Source organism: Simochromis diagramma, unplaced genomic scaffold (assembly GCF_900408965.1).
Source record: "Simochromis diagramma unplaced genomic scaffold, fSimDia1.1 OVJJ01000131.1, whole genome shotgun sequence".
NCBI classification, from domain to species: domain Eukaryota; kingdom Metazoa; phylum Chordata; class Actinopteri; order Cichliformes; family Cichlidae; genus Simochromis; species Simochromis diagramma.
The window spans coordinates 793,233-812,872 of NW_024387200.1; the positions used below are offsets into that span (position 1 = coordinate 793,233).

General features: G+C 39.8%; 1 protein-coding gene across 1 annotated transcript; it reads right to left on the bottom strand.

Annotated features, from left to right (window-relative positions):
* Positions 1–811: 811 nt before the first annotated feature.
* LOC120745596 (solute carrier family 12 member 2-like) lies at positions 812–19,352 on the bottom strand. The gene is made up of 26 exons (XM_040050592.1): positions 18,479–19,352; positions 16,790–16,912; positions 15,638–15,713; positions 14,703–14,798; positions 14,412–14,551; positions 14,214–14,324; positions 13,626–13,734; positions 13,377–13,504; positions 13,004–13,088; positions 12,668–12,816; positions 7,501–7,608; positions 7,208–7,331; positions 7,010–7,111; positions 6,568–6,723; positions 5,502–5,601; positions 5,094–5,205; positions 4,857–4,997; positions 4,668–4,774; positions 4,334–4,413; positions 4,121–4,261; positions 3,499–3,612; positions 3,119–3,230; positions 2,917–3,003; positions 2,590–2,725; positions 2,435–2,502; positions 812–1,057 (listed from the first exon to the last, which is right to left on the bottom strand). The coding sequence occupies exons 1-26, from the start codon at positions 18,926–18,928 to the stop codon at positions 922–924; spliced, it is 3,291 nt and encodes a 1,096-aa protein (XP_039906526.1). The 5' UTR covers positions 18,929–19,352; the 3' UTR covers positions 812–921.
* Between the last annotated feature and the right edge of the window lie 288 nt (positions 19,353–19,640).

Sequence of the window (19,640 nt, forward strand, 5' to 3'; positions counted from 1 at the left end):
TCTTCTGATGGCGGGGACAGGATATTCTCATCATGGATGTGCAGCTGACAAATGTGAAGCGATCATGTCAACATGGACAAAATTCTCTGAGGATTGTTTTCATCATCTTGTTAAATCTATGTCATGAAAAATGAAGATCGTTCTGAAGTCGAAAGCTGGTCCAACTAGCAAGGTATACTTAATAAAGTGGCTATTGAGTGTATATGTCATTGTTCTACTCTAATGCCACTATCTTACGGAGTTCATACAAATAAAAAAGAGTTTATGTGAATTGTTTTTTTCAGCCCTTCACTAAAGAATTGTGTCATCAGATTAAAGTTACATTGCTGAGGATGAGATTATTTTCTGATTTTGACTTTAAGTACTTCACTAATACAGGAACAGGAATAAAGCTGACAAAAACCAAACTTCAATAAAGCATATGTTTTAGTTAATCCTTTATTAAAATAAAGTACAAAATAAAGTTAACAAAGATGGAGCATCTCTCTTTGTGAACCCAGTGGGGAAAAACCATAAAAACGTCATTTTATAATCACAGAAGCTTACATTCTCAAATCCAAACTTTTATCCTTATAAATAAACTTTTACATGAATTTACCTGTAGTTACTCTCATTCACATAAAACTCACAGAGGAAACGGAACAAGCAACCTGTTAGTGTTATTGTCAAATCTAAATGTTGACCGGGTTTAATTAACATGTTAAAAACAATCGATTTAAGACAAGTGGAAAAAAATATTAGTCCTAATAATTTTTCCCTTCACAGCTGGACAGTTTCACAAGCTTAAAGCATGACGACGTTTCTGTTTTTGTGCAGACGGAGGCTTTCTCATACTGTAATAAATATGGAGAGCAGGACACACTGTATGTTTGTGCGTGAGCAGAGTAGGTGTATGACTCTGTGTGTGTGTGTGTGTGTGTGTTAGGAGTAAAAGGTGAGGACGCTCTGGTGGTTTCCTCGCACCAGCAGCAATGGTGGGAGGTCTTTGGACAGAGTTTCCAGCCAGCACATGTAGAGGGCGCTCGACACTGTGCCCTTTCTTGCCAAAGGCATGCTCCTAGCCACACACAGAGAGAGAAAGAAAAATTTAATTTTTATGATATTCATATATATCAAAATCAAACCCAGAGCAGCGTTAGAAAGAAGACTGCATGATCTTGTAATTATGAGTTATGAGCAGTTAATGTCATTAAATTAACATGTAAGCTTAAAGGTCAAATTATTTTGACGTGTTAAGTTCAATGTGAGAGGTCTAATTTACTTTATATGTAACAGCTGTGATGAGTCACACTTTATGTCTCATTATTTTAACTATATTTGTTTGTTTTTCAATTAACTGCTCTGAATTAACCGTGAACAGCTTATAAAATATTAACTATAAATTCTGGAGCTCAGAGCATTATGGATCATCCACTTTAATGCTTCTGAAGTTCCCTGAGTGTCATCAGTGTCTTAAGATTTCTTCAGTATCAAAGTTTAAGATATAGTCAAAATTTCAGACTCTCAACTTTAAATCCGCGGGATAGCTAACTGCTTTTTGGGTTCCAGTTTAGTTGGACAAGTTAACACAATCATATATAAAATGCTTTTTTAAATATTGTGATGGAACATGTTTCACAATCTGCTGCACACATGGATGGAAGCCATGCATGCCCATGCATCACACCAGCTCTGTTGCTGCTGCTACTTCGGCTCCGAAGCATAAAACATGGTTCCAGGACTTCTCCGCACTGTTGTCGCTTTGTTACAGGTTGACTTGAACAGACAGAATGCTGCTTTAGAATTGGTGAAGTTTAACTTGTTGTTCTTGAGTTTGATAAATGGTTGTGGTGAATCCTCTGTATTTTCTGTCATTGGCGTCTTCTCTTTATGGTTGAACTTGGAACTTATGGCTTTCTCCTGGAGATTGTTCTTCTTTAACATCCCCCTGGTGCATTTGCTAAATGTCCAAAGCTTTTGTAAGTTCACTGGTGTTCTTTTTCATTGTTCTAAGAATTTAATCTGGCCTCTTATGGTTTTATTTCATTTTGCAGAAAGTGGCGTCCATACAAGCAGTGATTGGCTTGTCATGCATTATTTTGTCAATTAATGATTGTTTTGGTAGTGAGTATTCCAGGATCCAAAGACACTGTTGTGCACACTGGACACTGGACAAGTCACCACTTCAACACAGACAGCTGTATGCTCATATTCACACCCACGGTGTATTTAGAATCACCAGTTAACATGACATGCACGTCTTTGGAGTGTGGGAAGAAGCTGGAGTACCCAGAGGGAACCCACACAGGCACAGGGAGAAGATGCAAGCTCACACAGAAACACCTGATTCATGGAAATGAGCAGCCGGGTTAACCAGGCTTTTTAAATGCGAGTTTGTCTGTAAATTAAAACAAATGATGACACGATGATGACAAAGTTATTACGAAGTTCTTACATGACGATGAGTTTGGCAGTGCTGGAGTGTTCCTTCAGCAGCTCGTTCAGCCTGATCTGACGATTGGTCTGAAAGTAACACACAGTATATTTACATAAACCACTTGAACAGAGCACTGTGATTGGTCTGAGTGTGTCTGCAACATGAGGACAGACCTTGGCCTTGTAGAGCTCCAGTTCGTTGTCAGTGATCCTCCAGGGCTCCTGGGCCTTCAGCCTCTCAGCAGCCTCCTGCTCCATGTCGTCTTCCTTCAGCCTGTACGGCTCGATCAGCTCCTTAAAGGTCAGCTTACTGTAAAAACAAAACAAAACACATACATTAGGTTTTAGAGTAGCGCTATCAGACTGACTTTGGCTTTCCAACACTTTGTAAGCAATTTACACACGTAACACAGACGCTAAAGACATTAAAAACACAATAGTGTTTAGTGTAAATCCATAGTGATCAAAGCTGCTGAGCTCAGGAAGTTTCAGAGGACTTACTTGTGTTTCTTGGGTTTGGTGTTGATGTCACCGAGGACGTTTATGTCAGAGAAGTCGATTCTGAACCTGCTGAGCAGCGTGGCCATCCTGACGTGACATAAAAACAAAAACACAATAATAAATGTATGTGGATATAAAGTCAAGTTTGTAGTAAAGTAAAGTTTATTGCTTGGCATAGGTGGATAAGCAGCTGTTGACTCACGCTCGGCGGTCGTGGTCGATGCGGTTAATCTTTCCGCCGATGAACACCCGGATCCTGCAGTCGCCCCACTTACTCCTGTTGGTCAGCAAGTAGGGGATCAGCAGAGTCAGGCCTGCAAACCAACACATCAGAGATTATACAGGTCATTAAAAAACCCAAACTGAACAAAAATCTGTTTTCCAGTATAGATCAGGGAACCACAGATTTGAATGTTTTTTAAGTCTATTCATTTTTCACCTTACTTTTTACGACAGTGACACGTATGAATCGAAAATCACAACCAACAGTTAGCTATGTATAGACTTTTTGACAGAATCATAGGACCCAAAGTCAGTTCAGCAGATATGTTTTTATTTTCATATAACAATGAGAACACTAACCTCCATCATCAAAGAGCCACCACACATCAATGGTTCCTTTGCCCTGTTTCTTCTTAAACTGCTGACTGCTCTCCAACAGACGCTGGTCGGTCAGGCTCAGAGGAGACTTGGTCTCTGGTAGGCCACGTCACATGGAAGAGCACAAGACAAGGTAAAGTCAAAGAAACACAAAAGCTCCTGAGCTGTATCACCAGGGTTCACAACAGTACAGTATAATAAAACAGAGTTTTAGCTGTTCAAATAATTAATTTTTTATATACTTTTGCTGCTAGAAAAATGCTAGAAAAATGCTAGAAACATAAATCAATGGAATATTTCACAAACTTAGCCGTGAGACTGTGCAGTGATTGTGCCAAATGTTTTTTGGACGAGAAGTCAGTCAATTTCAATCATTGCTGATTTTAAATAATTTCCATAGCATAGCACATGGCTAGAAAAGAAAAAGAGATCAATTTAATTTCTTCCTTTTTGTTCACCGCTAACGATGAGCTGCCTTAAAATGGAAATACTTCAATAAAATATAAGAACAACAAGTCCTGTGACAGTGAGAGTTGTATAAAAAGTAAACATTAGAGCAATAGGCTAAGCTGAGGTATAATTTTAATTCTTCCTCACTGTTTACCTCTCGTGATGAGCGGGCTGCTCTGGTTGCTGGTGGTTTTTGAAGGACAGGAGTCAGAATCTGAGTCTTTAGCCGGAATGACAGAAATCAACACATCCTTAGTGATGACTGGAGGCTTCTCATGGGATGATAGCAGTTCGTCTGCAGGGGTACAAACACGGTATAAACAGAAGGTAGACAAAGTGATGGATATGAAGAAAAAGACAGACGTACCTTGTCCCTGGATGTGAGAAATATCCAGTCCTTCCTGCAGCCGCAGGATTACCACACCGAACAAAAGGTCGAAGGCATCACTGGAATTAAAAATAAATAAATAAATGAAACGCTATACAAAAATGACTCCACGTGTGATGCAGAACCTCAGCTGCAAAATTGCATCAAAAACAAAGATTAGTCCACTTTTTTAACCTTAACTTTTAACATTACAATCTGATAGAGAGAGCCTACATGGCGTTAACGTCATTTTAACGCGATTAATGATAACAGCACTACAAAAAACAGTATGATTGTAAAATTGGTTGTTGGTAGCTCTTTAAAAAGACCTTACTGTATAGTGTTGATGTAATTCTCCACATCTCTCATGTTTCCATCACTCCAGTTGTTCTTGAAACCCATGACCAGCGTGTTGGGTTTCAGACGACCTAAACCAACAGCCTAGCATGGGGAGGAAACACATATTTGTAAATGGTGACTTTAATATGAGATGAAGGGTGCAAAAAGAAGGCTTCTTCTGTACCTGCAGGAGTAACTGAGCTCCGTGCCTCAAGTTGTCTGAAAAAACAGGAGCATAAAAAGCCTTGATGCGTTTTTTGTTGAGGTAGCGCTGACAGCGGGCATAATCCTGATACAGCTCCCTAAAGTTCGACCGACGGGACACCTGGAGCAGGAGTGGGAGGAGATGAAGCACAAAACGTTTCAGCCATGTGAAAGAAAGCGTAACATGCAGACCTAACAGACGACATTTGGTACGTACAGTTCTGACGTGGCCGGAGACCATGAGGCTGACGTTCTTGGTGAAAGAATTCACCAACTGAAGCAGAGCGGGTCGAGCGTTTGGATAACCCGCCAACACCAAACACTGCGGCCTGTCAATATACATTTTATACATAAGGTCAAGTTTAGGTAGTTTTAAAACAAGAAGTCAGGTTATTTTGGTTTAAATAATTACTTTTAAAATTGGATTAAATTTTGATCATTTAAATTCAGTTAGAGCCAAGTTTCCACTGTTACTACTGAATGCCTTTGTGTTGGGAACGAGTGCCGAGAATTAACCTCGTAACATCTACCAGGTCAGCATGTCTAGAGTTAAAGGTGGGGTTTGGTTTTTGTTTCAGTCACTTTTAGTCCATGAGTTCAGCTCCACTCAAAGCTTCATGCTGACCTGAAGTTTTTAACGTGGTCCTCGACTCCGGTGAGGTTCAGGCAGTGAGTCAGAGCCTGGTTGTAGATCAGAGCCTGAGTGGATGAACCCCAGTTCACATCTAGAGGAAACAGCAGTTTGAATTTGAGTAGATTGGTCAGCTCATGGAGTTCAATTGTCCACAATATAATAATGATAGTCATCATCATCATCATCATGGTCGTTATCATTAATTGCAGCATATAAAAGATGAATTCGTAATAAGATAAAGCAAGATAAACATTAAAGAAAGTAAAAGTGCATAATACAGTATATGCAATATTAATATGTTAATACAGTAAGTATTGTTGCAGGTCGTGCAGGTGGGACTAATGTTAACTGCTTTGCATTATATGTTTTAAATAATACATCACAGTTTATTAAGTGATTATATTTAGTTTGTTTTCCATGAGCTGCTTGAATTCCTCAGATAGCTCGTAAAAGCCAAGATGCAGAATATACAGAGTCAAAACTGAAGTAGGCCAGAAAACTTTCATTCATAAGATTATGATTATTATTCTGTTCATTGCACCGTTTAAATTAACACACAGATCTCTTTTAAAATGTTGGGAGAAATCAAACATATTGATTAAAAAGCCAAAAAATTCCTACTGGAGCAAAAGTTTAAAGTGGATAAACATGGAAACGCTCAAGTAAAGAATGGGCACAACTAAGAGTTACATACATTAAATATGTCAGCTGACATGAGCTCAGGTATCAGTACCATGCATTTTTTATTTATTTGTATTTATTTATTTATTTATTATTTTTTGCCGCAGTTGCTCTATTTTTATTTAATTTCCCAGTGACTGGAGGATGACACCAGTGCATTCATTCTCGTAAGAAGTCGGACATCCAGAGAATGGGAGGTGTTGAGTATTTAGATGTTCTTTGGTGACGCCCAGCATTTAGTAGCCATTAAAGAAACGGCCACTAAATGGTGCCGCGTGAAATCAGCTGGAAGTACTTGACCCAGAGCTTCATATTGGCGAGCAGGTCGTTGTTAGAAGTTTGGAAAGGATCAAATGTGGTGCCATTGTCTTCTTACCAGGTTTCTTGTAACTGACGTAGATGTAGAGCGCGAGGACAATGAGCAGCGTAACGAGGGCCGCCCACCAGTTAATGACAAACATCACCACGCAGCACAGGATCGCCCCGGCAAGGGATACCCACATGTTGTAGTATTTGAAGCTGGGGCGCCACCCTGTAGTGGAGGGGTGAGAGTAGATCAGATGTTAACAGGCCAAACAGAGGGATTTCTTTTGATGTTTTTAAGAGAAATTATGTTTAGTTCAGTGAAAAAACAACAACAAAGGACTTTTTGTACTATAAACATCATTCACCAATTTGTATACTAGCTAAAATGCCATTAAGAGATGAGTCAAGACAAGGAAGATTGAGAAAACTTTCAGAAATACTAGCATAACACTATGGTAATTTTCATATAATCTATAATCTAGTCATAATTCCTTTACAGTTCCACAGATTACCTGGAGAGCTGGCCAGGGAGGCATGGAAAACTGAGAAGTTGATGAGAGCATACGAGGCCAGAAAGAAGTTGGAGATGATTGGAGCAATGATGTTCAACTCCGCTAGTGGACAAAAGACAGGTTTAACATTTTTTTTGTAGATATTTTTATTCTTTATGTTTCTTATGCAGGAGCTGAAGGTTTACTTAAACAGCTCACCAATCAGGATGAAGGCAAGACCAATGCAGAAGGTCAGAACGTAACCACGGAGCGGCTCATTGTTCCTGCCATAACCCTTTGCAAACACACTAAGTCCAGGATAGATGTTGTCCTTACAGAGAGCCTGGAATAAATACAGCTTTTATTAACTTTGAAATCACTCAGTTTAATAAATATAGAAGTAATGTTGGCAGGTTCGTCAAGCAACTTTGAAACAATCAGGAGCAGGCAGATGAGGAAATAAGTCCGAAAACAGCTGAAACAGAAGTAAATTGGAGCTTTATGGTTCTGACCTGGAAGACTTTGGGCGCACTGACGAGCGAGGCCAGAGCTGACGACAGAGTGGCTGAGAAAATCCCCGCGGTGATCAGAGGACCGAAGGCCGACACCAGACTCATAACCTGCACGACATATGAGCATCTTTTAAAGTCACACTGACCAATAAACATCTAGAGTATATAAAAAGTCACACGATTCAGGTATTTTGAGAGATCGATTATATACATTGGCCAATGTTAGTGGAGTTTTAAAGTCTCTGATTTTATTGTGGATAATTGATGGTGTGCAGTGTGACCTTCATTTCTTCTATTTTCAATAATTCATTAATTATTATTATTATAATAATAATTCACTCAATATTCCACCTGTGTGACTGTGTTTCTTCTGTTTATGTCACTCGTGTGCCATTTCCACAGAGGTGTTTTCTGTAAATTTGCTTCTAAATGAACTCTGTTCAGTATTGAGGTTTCTGTCAGACGATTTAAATATCTGTTATTAAAACGTAATGTTCTGTCATTTTGTGACAGCACAACACATACAGTACTCAAGCTTAATCTAAACTAAAATGAAGCAGAAATTGAAGCATTTTAAAGATATTTCCATTGACAGTTTTTTGTGAGTTTTTGCCACAAGCCACGATGTTACTGTCGCTGCACTTGTGCTGCCTTACACATCCCCAGCATTGCCGCCACATCTGCTATAACACTGAAACGCAAGTACAGTACCGTCACATTTCCTAAATTTATGCAACAAACTGCGATCTCAGTACTGGTTCTGTTTACATTCTTATACACATTTGCTTGTACAACCTGATATTTGAGATTGAATATTACTTTTTCTGCTCTGATAATATTGATATGTCTGGGACAGAGGTTCTGACAGATGTGCACGGCAAAGTGACACAACTGTCCCCCTCTGAATTTTAGTTACTTTTCTATAAAATCAAACACGTCTGAAAAATCTTCCCACCATTTTAGCACAAATATTATAGTTCATGAAAGCACGCATACCTGCATAATACAATGTTTTCCAAGTTATAGGCTGCAGATATTTTTTTGTCGGTCATAGCTGACCCCTCACAGAAGATCTCAGAATCAGTGGATGCTTGTTTTGCATTTTGTTACTTTGTTGCCTTTAACTCGTGAAAGTTTTCTTTTGGCGCATGATGTCATAACACTTTTACTTATATTACTAAAGTTTTAATTAACTACTGTGACACATATGTTCAGTTGAGCACCCCTAACTGATTGATACTTTAGTGCCCTCCGCCCTTCTGCTGCAAGAAAAATATTCTATAGTTCTAAGATCAAATGGTGGGGAGTCCCAGATTTAAACCTGCCATCTGTAATCCAGTTTTGAGTTCCCTCCCCAGACGCCTTAACGCCCACTCACATCCTGGGCCATCTGACCTCAGGAATTCGCATGATAAGGTGGGGCCAGGTTTCACAATGAGCTCACCCGAAACTCTGGCTGATTGGGACCCACACCCAGTTTCACACCTTGGCTCAGGCGATTAGAGGATCATCAGGGGGTCCTTTTGTCCCTCTGCGGGGGGATACTCCCACTAGGTTTAAATCTGGGACTCCCCACCTTTTGACCTTAGAACTGAAGAAGCTTCTCGGATGAGAGGTGAAACGTCTTCAAGCAACTTAAAGAAGTCCAGACGCTTTTCTTTGCAAGCTCCTTTGACTACGATGACCTGGATGACTGAGAACCTTCACAGACATATTTGAAACATTATATTGAAAGTCTGAATACCAATGTTGTTTTTAAATTTCACACCCATTGTATTCAGTCATGACTTTATTAGAAATTTTATTTAATACAGTTGAAATAATGCTTAGAAGATGGTCTGGTATCAAAATCTAGCTAAAAACGGCTGGAAACAGCTTGTTCTTACACGGTCGGGTAGGAGGTCCTGAACGTTTTTTGTGTGTTTTTGGTGAAAATCACAATCCACATGAACATTTCTGCACATGAGAAAGCAACTCTGAGATTTTAAAAGTGTATTCTGAAGCAGGACTGACTCAACTCACTGGGACTCGGTGCATCATTATGAAGCAGTGACGTAGATATTTGGTGCAAAAACATCACCCATTCAACTGAGTTTGTTCCTAAAGGAGCCGATTGTATAAATCATCTCAAGAGAGAATATTTTCATATCTGATGGAAGTGAAGGAGGGAGGACAGCTCTACACAGACACCTACGAACAATGTATGATGTCGAAGACCAAACCCATCAAAAAAATCGCCAGAAAATTCAGATTTCTTTGGAACTAAGATGGTTTTTTTTGCTATATCATGTTGTGTGTGATATATTTTTATTATATATTTTTTGTATCGCAATTGATACCTTGGGTGTTTTTGGCAACTTTTTGTTAACAACAATCTTAATTTTAGACAAAAAAAAGAGTTTTGTTCATAACATTTAGAAATTATGGCAAGTATTGATCACGCTGATGAGACAGAGGTCTCAGAAACTCATGTAGCAAATATGATTCAAAGGCATTAAAGGGTCAAAGACGATCAGATTCATTCAGATCTGCTTTTCTTCTTCAACAACAGTAATAATGAAACTCGAGCAGCTGCTTCGGTCTGTAGTGCTGCAACATGTCAGCGCTATCAGTGTCAGTGAGCTCTGTGTGTGCATGTGTATGTGTGTGTGTGTAGGTGGATGTTTTCAATGCTCTCATTCAGCACTGAGCCACGAGAACCTTGTGACTCAAAACAACAGTCGCTATTATTTCTGCTGCACTTTGTTTGAGAACAGCTTCATCTCTCTCTCTCTCTCTTGTTCACACACACACACACACACAGACACACACACACACACACACACTCCAGCCATCTACATTACATGCACATACAATGAAAGAGGGTCAGAGCAGCAGTCTTGCTCATTCACACGCGTGTTAAGTACCATTTTTTAAGTATGACTTATGTAAAGGAGTTATAATAACAGCAGAAATGTGCACCCAGTGCCTGTGCAGACTGTCAAACATATACATAGACAGTTTACTGACATTTAATTTAATCCATAAAATGAAAATATCTTGGATTAGATTGTTGCACGTCTCAAAAAGTCCTCTGAGATAGAGTTTGGTCCACATAAAACGCATACAGAGATTTCAGTTGTCTTGCCATATATGCCATCATATTGCTCAGTCAAGAAAATGAATACATTTATCATAGTTTGGTGAATTTGGATTGTTGCTTTATGCTACAGAGAGATTTGGTTCCACAGAAGTTGGACTGGTGATATTTGTTTTTTAATTTTAATTATTGTTTTTTTTGTCTCCTGGTGTTTCCTGGTCTGTATGCTCATCTTTACTGTGTGTACGGTCAGTCTTGTCCTGCTGAGTAGTTAGTTTTTACTTGTGTCTTTTTTGGCTTTATGTCTTTCAGTCTTCACTTGTCTTGACTACTTTCACCTGTGTGTCTGTGTCTTCGAGTACCCACTGCTCACACAATTTATGTGTAAAAACGCTGTCAGTCTGATTAAACAGCTGTTTTTGTGGAGGTGTGTGGACGACAGGAAATGGGACAGTTTTGCATCCTGACACAGCACTGACGCCAGTGTGTAGGCTTCCACTGGAAACAATAGAAGTGGGTGATTCAATTCACGTCAAGCTGCCTGTGTGCGAACGACTTTATGTAATACAACTTCCTAGGATTGTCTGGAATTTTTGACTGAAGTAAACAATAAATATCTCTTAATGTGTCTTAATATCAGCTGAAAGCATCAATTTCCATACGGTGGTGGCGTCCTGGTCACCTCACCCAACTTGCTGCGACTCTAACACACATTTTCCTCATCGTTTCTTTTGATGCTCTCCTTTTCTTACTTCGCTTTCCCTGCAGACCCTAACCAGTCATGGCACATTGCTCCCCCTCGCTGAGTCTGTTTCAGCTGGAGGACTCTTCCTGTTAAAAGTGAGTTCTTCCTTCCAACTGTTGCCATGTGCAGCTCATAGAGGTCATTTGTATCTTGGTGTTTTGCTTGGTTGTACTTTAGACATTACTTACTTTACTAATGTTTTCTGCTTTACTTACTACAGTTTAATTGTATTTGTTTATGTGTACTCATCTGTGATGCTCTCCTTTTAATCCAATTTATCCAGTATTATATTATTTAATCTCTTTTTATTTTATTTCTTTCATTGTAGTGTAATTGTAGTCTACTGAAACTTTATTTTACTTTCTGTGTTTTTACAATTAGTTTTGCTCCGGCCTATAAACAGCTTGTCAGTGATCTGACTGACCTGCATGAAAAGGTGCTCTACAAATTAAGTTTGACTTTTTTCTCTGCTTGTATCCCGACGCATCTTTCTGCAGGGGTGAAATCATCGGTACCCTAGTTGAGCATAAAGTACTTTTAATATTTCATAGCAGCAGGAAGAAACGGACCAATTTCAGCCCCTGACCTTTAGCAGCGTCACCAAGCAATCATCTGATTAGCATTAAAGCAAAGAGCCCAAACATCCAGCTGAGTCAAAATAAACTGCCTTTAGCCACAAGAGGAAGAAGGGATGCTGCACCAGGTGGTGCTCCAGACTCTCATTTACTTGAACTTAATCTTAAGATCCTTCCCAGTGGTGTGCGCACACTTGATCCATAAAAGATGCTCATCATAAAAATAAATAAATAAATAAAAAACTTAAATAGTCTCACATGTGCAGCTGGGAGCCAAAAAATCTACTTACACAGATGGTAACAGCTTTGATATTTACTCACAGATAATAGCGCATGAATGAGGGTTTAGTCATTAATGGCCGTGAACCAAAAGAGAAACAAAATATATTTTCCTCTCTCCCTCCTAAAAGCACAATTTTGTCTTTTATTAATGCAGCTTCTTTCTAATTTAACCCACTGTTTGTGGAACATGACATCCTGTTTATAATTCAAGCACCTTGCATCTTGCACTTAATTGATTAGATCTCATAATTCCTATCACAGTGGTCATAAAGTAAACGCGCAGTATCCCCACATCAAAGCAGGGTTTTATAAATAACTTATTTTACACAGTTTTATGCCAAAGTTATACTCAAACTCAAAACTGGTCATTGTCACAATTATGATATGAATTATGAATCGTGATATGTTCGCCATAATCTTTGGAACAATCAACACGGTAAGTACCAAGAAAACAGGTAGTGTTAAGATCATCTGCTTCAGTGTTACCTGGAAGTCATTCATCAAGCCAAATGGACAGCCTCCCTCCTTACAGATGGAAAAATCATAGCCGAGCGTGCAGGCAGCATCGGTGCAGTTCACTGTGGGGCTCACTGTGTCATTGTGGTCACCAGTTGCATCTCTCACAATACAGGAGCCTGCAGGAGGCACAACCAGGACACAAATGTAGATCAGTAATCGGTAAAGTGACATGTATACAAAGCTTTTACTTCTAAATCTATCTATCTATCTATCTATCTATCTATCTATCTATCTATCTATCTATCTATCTATATCTATCTATCTATCTATCTATCTATCACAGGTTCACAACTGTTAAAGTACCTGTAGAGAAGGCGACAGCGACATAGGTAAGCCCTGTAATGAGGATTGCCAACAGAGTGCCTTTAGGGATTGCAGACTGAGGATCCTAAAGAGAGAATGGGATACATTTTTAATTTATTGGAAAGGATGAATTATGTTATACATCTCAAACATCAGGTGCATGAAGTATGAGCATTAAAAAAAAAAGAACAACAACTAAACTCAAAAATTATAAACTAGTAAAAAAGATTCTATGTAAAAGAAAAAAGGTTTTCTTTTCTCACAAGTCTCTGTGTGATCTGGTTACTGTGTAAACAAAAAGCAATACTGTCACAACATATGACCAAAATCCTCACTTGAATTTATATAAATGTACAAAGATGACAAAACCCACGGTTAGGTCTCCGGAGATGTTGGCTCCAGCCAGAATTCCAGTAGCTGCGGGGAAGAAAATGGCAAATACGGAGAAAAACGTCTCCCCATCTCTGAATTCTGGACCAAAGTTCTCTAAAAGGATGGCCGCTAAAAGAGAGAAGAATCAAAGAGAGAAGAATATGTAAGATAGATTATCAACACGAATCCTAACACTGAATTTAGAGGATGCTAATCCCCGTGTGAAGAAATGACAAGAATGCAGACTGACTGCGGTATCCGAAAAATCCTTTAGGCTCTTTGCTTTCTGATGGCATGAAGGATCCAAAGAAGAAGTTAACAATGGCTGCCAGCAGAATCACCAGGAGGACAATCTGAGCCTGATGGACAGTAGAAGAAAACACATGAGTAAGAAAGAAGAGAGATTTGCTCCAGTTTCTCAGTTAAAATCACCCTGTTACAAACATGTATGTTGCTTTGTCTGTGCAGAGACTCAAATCACCAATGTATACAGAGGTAGGTAGAGGCAGAGGTGGAGGGATCGATCCAGATATCAATTGTATCAGTACTTTATATCCTCTAAATGAAGTACATGCTTAATTCTGGTGCTAACGCACCAAAAATTGTTCTTTTTTAATTTATATTTAGTTTGATTGCAGATTTGCATTCAGAAATGAACACATACACTGGCAGCAGACTTTTTCTTAAAAGCTCCAAATCCCAAAGTTAACTCAGCAGCTTTGACGAGAAATACATGATCAACATTTTTAAGGACACAAATGATTTATGCCCTTTTATTGAAATCTCACTGAAGCCTTTGGTTTTGACGTTTTTTTCCGGGACATTGTTGTAATTATACCTTGGCTTCCCACTCCATCCCAGCTACAGAGATTCCCAACAACAAGATGATGGTCAAAGTCCCAACGATACGAATGTCATTGAGCTCATCAGTCATCAAGGCATCAACGTCCTGCAACCAATTAACAGATTAATTCATTATCAGAATCTTTCGCATATCACAGAGAGATTTCCATAAGTACACCAGAGCATTTCTTACATTGAGCAACTCAACGACTGTCTCTGCAAAGCCTACGACATACATGGCCACAGCTACGGCATTGGCGAAGGCAAAGATAAGACCGATGGAGCCTCCAAATTCAGGCCCCAGACTTCTGGAGATCAGATAGTATGCTCCTCCTGGATGGCATGACATTCAGATGTTAAGTGATATAAATTATTGCTGCTGTCATACATTTTGAGCAGTTTCTAGTCCATTTGTAGGTTTAGTTTTGAAATTCTATACCTTAAAGACCTTTTGTAAAAGTAAAACGTCTTATATGGGTCTCACCTCCTCGTACAAAGCCGTTGGTCGCTATAGCAGATGTAGACAGACCGGTGATGGTGGTGACCACAGTGGCCATCAAGATGATACCAATGGTCAGTCCTGTTTTACAAAAACATGAAAAATATGTGAAGTTACAGGCAAATGAGCAAAAATCAGCACTCTTCAATAAAATAACACGATAATGTTATCCAAGTTCAAATCAGTACAGTTGAAAACAAAATATAAAACATGCCTATGGGCCAAATGGGCTTCCTCGCAGGTTATTTATTTATTTATTTTTAGATTCAGTTCATCATCACAGGTAAGATTAAATAAAGTTCTAAGAAAAAACTCTATTATAATATGCTAACTAGCTAGAGCTAGTGCCTGCTATATTTGTACACGAGCTTATGTGGTCAATAAGCAGTCTGCAAAACATAGAGGAGCTATTTTTAATGACTTATCAGTAGAAATGAGCAGTAATGCATAATGTAATTGATCTGAAATCTTGTCAGTGTGTAGCCAGCACACCATTTCCTAGCTGGTTCTGCTGTACCTTTATGCACAACTTAAAGATAGTATGCATTCCATTTAGGTGTTTTACTGTGTGGGTGGAGGACTGTTTAATACTTTTATCTCTACTTAAATTTAAAAGAGACCTTTTCTGCTTATTTCAGACTCCGTGATTTTATGCTTATACTTTACTAGAGGAGCTTGAACAAAATCAGACCTTAAAAATAGCCTCCCTCCTTACGCATGCATGAATAACATGAATCAGTTCAAAACAATCCTCATTTATCTTGGTTCAGCCTCTCAGTTCATCTTCTTTCTGCAAACAAGCTGTTTAATATTCTGATGGCTCGCAAAGCAACGTTTGTTTGCATGTAAGCCTGTCATATGAGCACTGGGTGATGAAGGGTGTCACACATTTCCCTGAGTCACTAATTGTTTGTACCCACCAATTCCAGCCTGTCCCACAATCCAGGACATTCTGATGAAGAGCATCACACCCCAGATATTCAGCATGCAGCGGATCTGCAACACACAAACAGAAGTCAGTTAAAACGTAAAGACAGACAACAGGTGTAGGTTGCTGGGGGGATTCCCATGATGCATTGAGTGTTTCTTCTTCAGTCACCTTTCTCATTCACTCTGTGCTAATCGACCTCTCTGCACTCAATCACACTCATTATTAACCTCTGTCTCTTCCACAGCATGTCTTTATCCTGTCTTCCTTCTCTCACCCCAACCGGTCGCAGCAGATGGCCCCGCCCCTCCCTGAGCTTGGTCCTGCTGGAGGTTTCTTCCTGTTAAAAGGGAGTTTTTCCTTCCCACTGTCGCCAAAGTGCTTGCTCATAGGGGATCATATGATTGTTGGGTTTTTCTTTGTATGTATTATTGTAGGGTCTACCTTACAATTTAAAGCGCCCTGAGGCGACAACGACAGTTGCCTCAAGGCGCTTCAATTCAATAAAACTGAATTGAATTGAATTAAACCTTACAGCTGCCAAAAAGAAAGCCAAAATACCTGAGAAAAGGACGATGCTATATTTATGTCGTACATCATTTGCTTTTGGGTCGAGTTTACTGTCTTCCTTCCTGCACCAACCTTAATAACAAGCTTTTCATGTGCAATATGACAGACAAGCTTCTATACTTCTATACAGCGCATTCTCATTGATGCAGTAATATTCGGATGAGAGGCAGCACATTTCCACCCCTGATCACCACTGTGTAGACTCTATGCAGAACCAGTTTCTGCAATATTTTAGCTTAGCTTACTGTAGCTATAGAGAGAAGAAGTGAGTGTCTCATTGTCTGTATAGGGATCTTTGAAGTTCGTTTACATTTCCTAAATCTAGAATTATTCTCAAATGATCCAACCTGACAGGAATATAACCAGAGAAAATACATTTTATACCTTAAGATGATGAGATTATGTATTTGATTGTCTAATTATGGGACACTAGATTGTCTAGGTTTCATTCTTGCCCGCTCTGTGGGAAGAAAGTTGACTGTTTACAGTTTTGTTTAAGTAGTTCAACACATTTAAATACCACAAGAAGAAGCAGAGTGCACCTTGTGCTTTCATTCATGACATGAACACTAACCAGGACTCCTTTAACCCAACCAAATTTGACACTTCCTCCTTTGGCCTCCTTCGCTGCCAGTGCTGCCGCTTCCTCAGCTGCCGATGGTTCTTCTCCATTGGCCAGACCATCCTCAAAGGGCTCCTGAGGGGAAAAAAAATCCAGACAAGTCAGGAAAACAGAAACTTGGACAGAGCTGAAGCCTAACAATCAACAGGATGATTACAATCACTTAAAAGTTGAGAACTTGCGACTCTTGAGTTCTGATTAGACAGTCAGTGGTCTTAGTTTTGTGAGAGAGAAGTTTTTTAGTCAAATGATAAATATATATATGCTTTATGTAATGATAATCCTAACAGAAAATCTGAAACTCTGGGTAGAAGTTAAATAAGTTGATTGACTGGTCAATAGTATACAGGAAAAAATAAAAGCAATAAAAGCAATGAATAAATGTGGTCTTATCTTATTTATTTCAATATTTAAAACATTTTACTATTTAATTATCTACTTATCAAGTGGATTCAAATTGAAATATGACATCTGAAAATGTAAAACTGTTTAGTTAACTAAACTTACCTGGGTTGGAAACTTACATTTTTGTTTTAAAGGTGGCGTTTCACCACAATAAGGATAAAGATAGTGTGTTAATTAGTTTTCTGTGGCTTTGTTATATAATAAGTGAAATCATTTCATGTGCAGTATAACTCATTTTCCATGACCCCCACAGCAGCAAAGCAGTTAGTTATCCACAGCCTCGCTCAAGCAAACAAACTGATGTCCGTGTATGTGTATGCTGGTGATTCTGTGAGATGGCTAAATATCTGTGTATGTGCACATACAAGGAACGATTCCACTAAACACCCTAAAGTGCCTCCAGTTTGGCACCTTAGTCCATCAGGTTTGATTTTGAGTCCAGTCATAAAGGCAGTTTATAGGCTTAACCACAGAAATTAGAACCAGTGAAATTTATGATTTTTGACGCATATAATCAAGAAAAACACATTTCATTTCTATGACAAATCAAACCAAAAATGTGAGTGAATCAGAGGCAAAGAGGACTTGATGATAAATAACACATATCACTTCATATGGCCTTCACTGTCACTGGATCCCAATCCACTGCCAGACTGGGAGAATTTGGAGAGATGTGTCAGACTGTCCAACTTTGGATGTACTTTAGTGAACTTGTTCAACAAGAAGCACAACTGGAAGTAGGGCGACACCTTTACGAGATGCCTGATTTTCGTGTTTTTTCACTGTTTAAATGAAGGCACGCCTAAAGGTCCTGGTGGTGCTTTGCCCAGTTGGTGTTCTGGCTCACTGTTATTGTACAATGGTGGTCTGTTACCTTGAACTGTATGTAAGGAGTGGGAGCGCGGCTGGGGGTGCCTGCAGGGTCATGAGAAGCGGTATTGTGTAGAGCGAAGAGCGAAGGGAATCTTTTCTGTTTACTGAAAAATGAACTGACTTGCATCAGGTGAACAGGGAAGTGCGTAGTGACGTGTTAGTTCTGTTTTTAAATCTGGGAAATAACCTTTCAACTCTCCGCGTCTAAACTGCCTTTTAAAGTTGACGATTTTACCATAACGTGACTCTTTCTTTACTCTCGCCTTCGTTGTGTTTGATGTGAAACTTGAGATCAACTATTTTAATAACAAATTTAATAGCATCCTTTAATAACAAAGCCAATAAAAAAAATGTTTTTGTTACCTTATCGAGTTCGTCGTGTAGCTCCGACAGCGACGGTCTGGTCAACTTCTCCCCAAATGGCGCGGCTGTCTGCCGATAGAAGTCAATGTTAGGCACGGCGTCTATAGTGTTGTGTCCGAAGGTCCTCATGTAGTAGGTGTTGGAGTGGGAGTCAGAGATGTGAGTGTGCCCCGTGCCAGTTGAATGGAGGCTGACTGAGTCGCTTTTTGCCGTGTCCGGCTCATGGGAGACATCAGGTGGGAGTCCAATGTCCATCGCGCCCGAATCCATGAAGCCCACCACCCTGAACCGGCCTTTGGACTCCTCGGGAGGTCTGGATCCATCAGTGGATGCCGGAGCAGAGGGGGCAGCCGGACCGGGCGCTGCAGATGATGCCTCCATCACCACATCCACTTGAAAGCGGCTCTGCGCGGAGTCGTCGCTCCTCAACGACGGTTTCTGACCCGACATTTCTGTCAGTGATGCACCGAGAGACAAACGGTTAGCGGGAAAAAGCACCTGCTCCAAAACTACAGGGAACCTGCCACATTTAATTCCAAACACGGATAAACTGAAATACAGTCATTTACTATTCCGCTGTACTTTGGAAACCTCTAATCACTGGATGCGCCAGGACGCACGACAAGCGTCTCTGAAAGTGCTCATAACATGCGTAAAGGACACGAAGTCGTTCTCACTCCCTCTGTCTCTCCCTCAGATGGTGACTCAGACGATTTATTGTCATCTCTGGCTTTGTCTCCTCCTCTCTCTGGACTCGGGAGACAGCCCAGCATGCCAGGAACACGGAGAACAATGAGGAGGAGGCAAGAGTAGAAAGGATGGATGGGTGTCCATTACGCACCAAACTCCGGCACGCGCTCCAGCGCGTTTCAGTCAAGAGGAAGAGACTAACACGACGCTTAGACAAAGGGTAGAGCAACAGAGTTCCTCCTCATAAAGTTTGTAAAGCATACGAGCATGTTTAGTTTTCATTGGCAGTCTTGCGCAGGGAAGCAAAACCACTGTTTTGGAGCCAGTTCATCCAGTAGGTGCAAAGTAAACTGTAAAATCATTATAAACACAAACACAATGACTTTAATTTACTATTCTGTTGCATCAAGGCTCACTGCCGTAAATAATATATGTAAAAGACACCAACTCCCTCTTTACCACCCCCTCTCGC

Bases quoted from the DNA above. Each gene is read 5' to 3' on its own strand.
- LOC120745596 (XM_040050592.1), bottom strand. From the start codon at position 18,928: ATGTCGGGTCAGAAACCGTCGTTGAGGAGCGACGACTCCGCGCAGAGC. The intron at 15,714-16,789 runs GTTAGTGTTCAT...TGTGTGTTGCAG, and splicing joins GTTGGGTTAAAGGAGTCCTG to ATCCGCTGCATGCTGAATAT. The intron at 2,726-2,916 runs GTAAGTCCTCTG...TTGTTTTTACAG, and splicing joins ACCAAACCCAAGAAACACAA to TAAGCTGACCTTTAAGGAGC.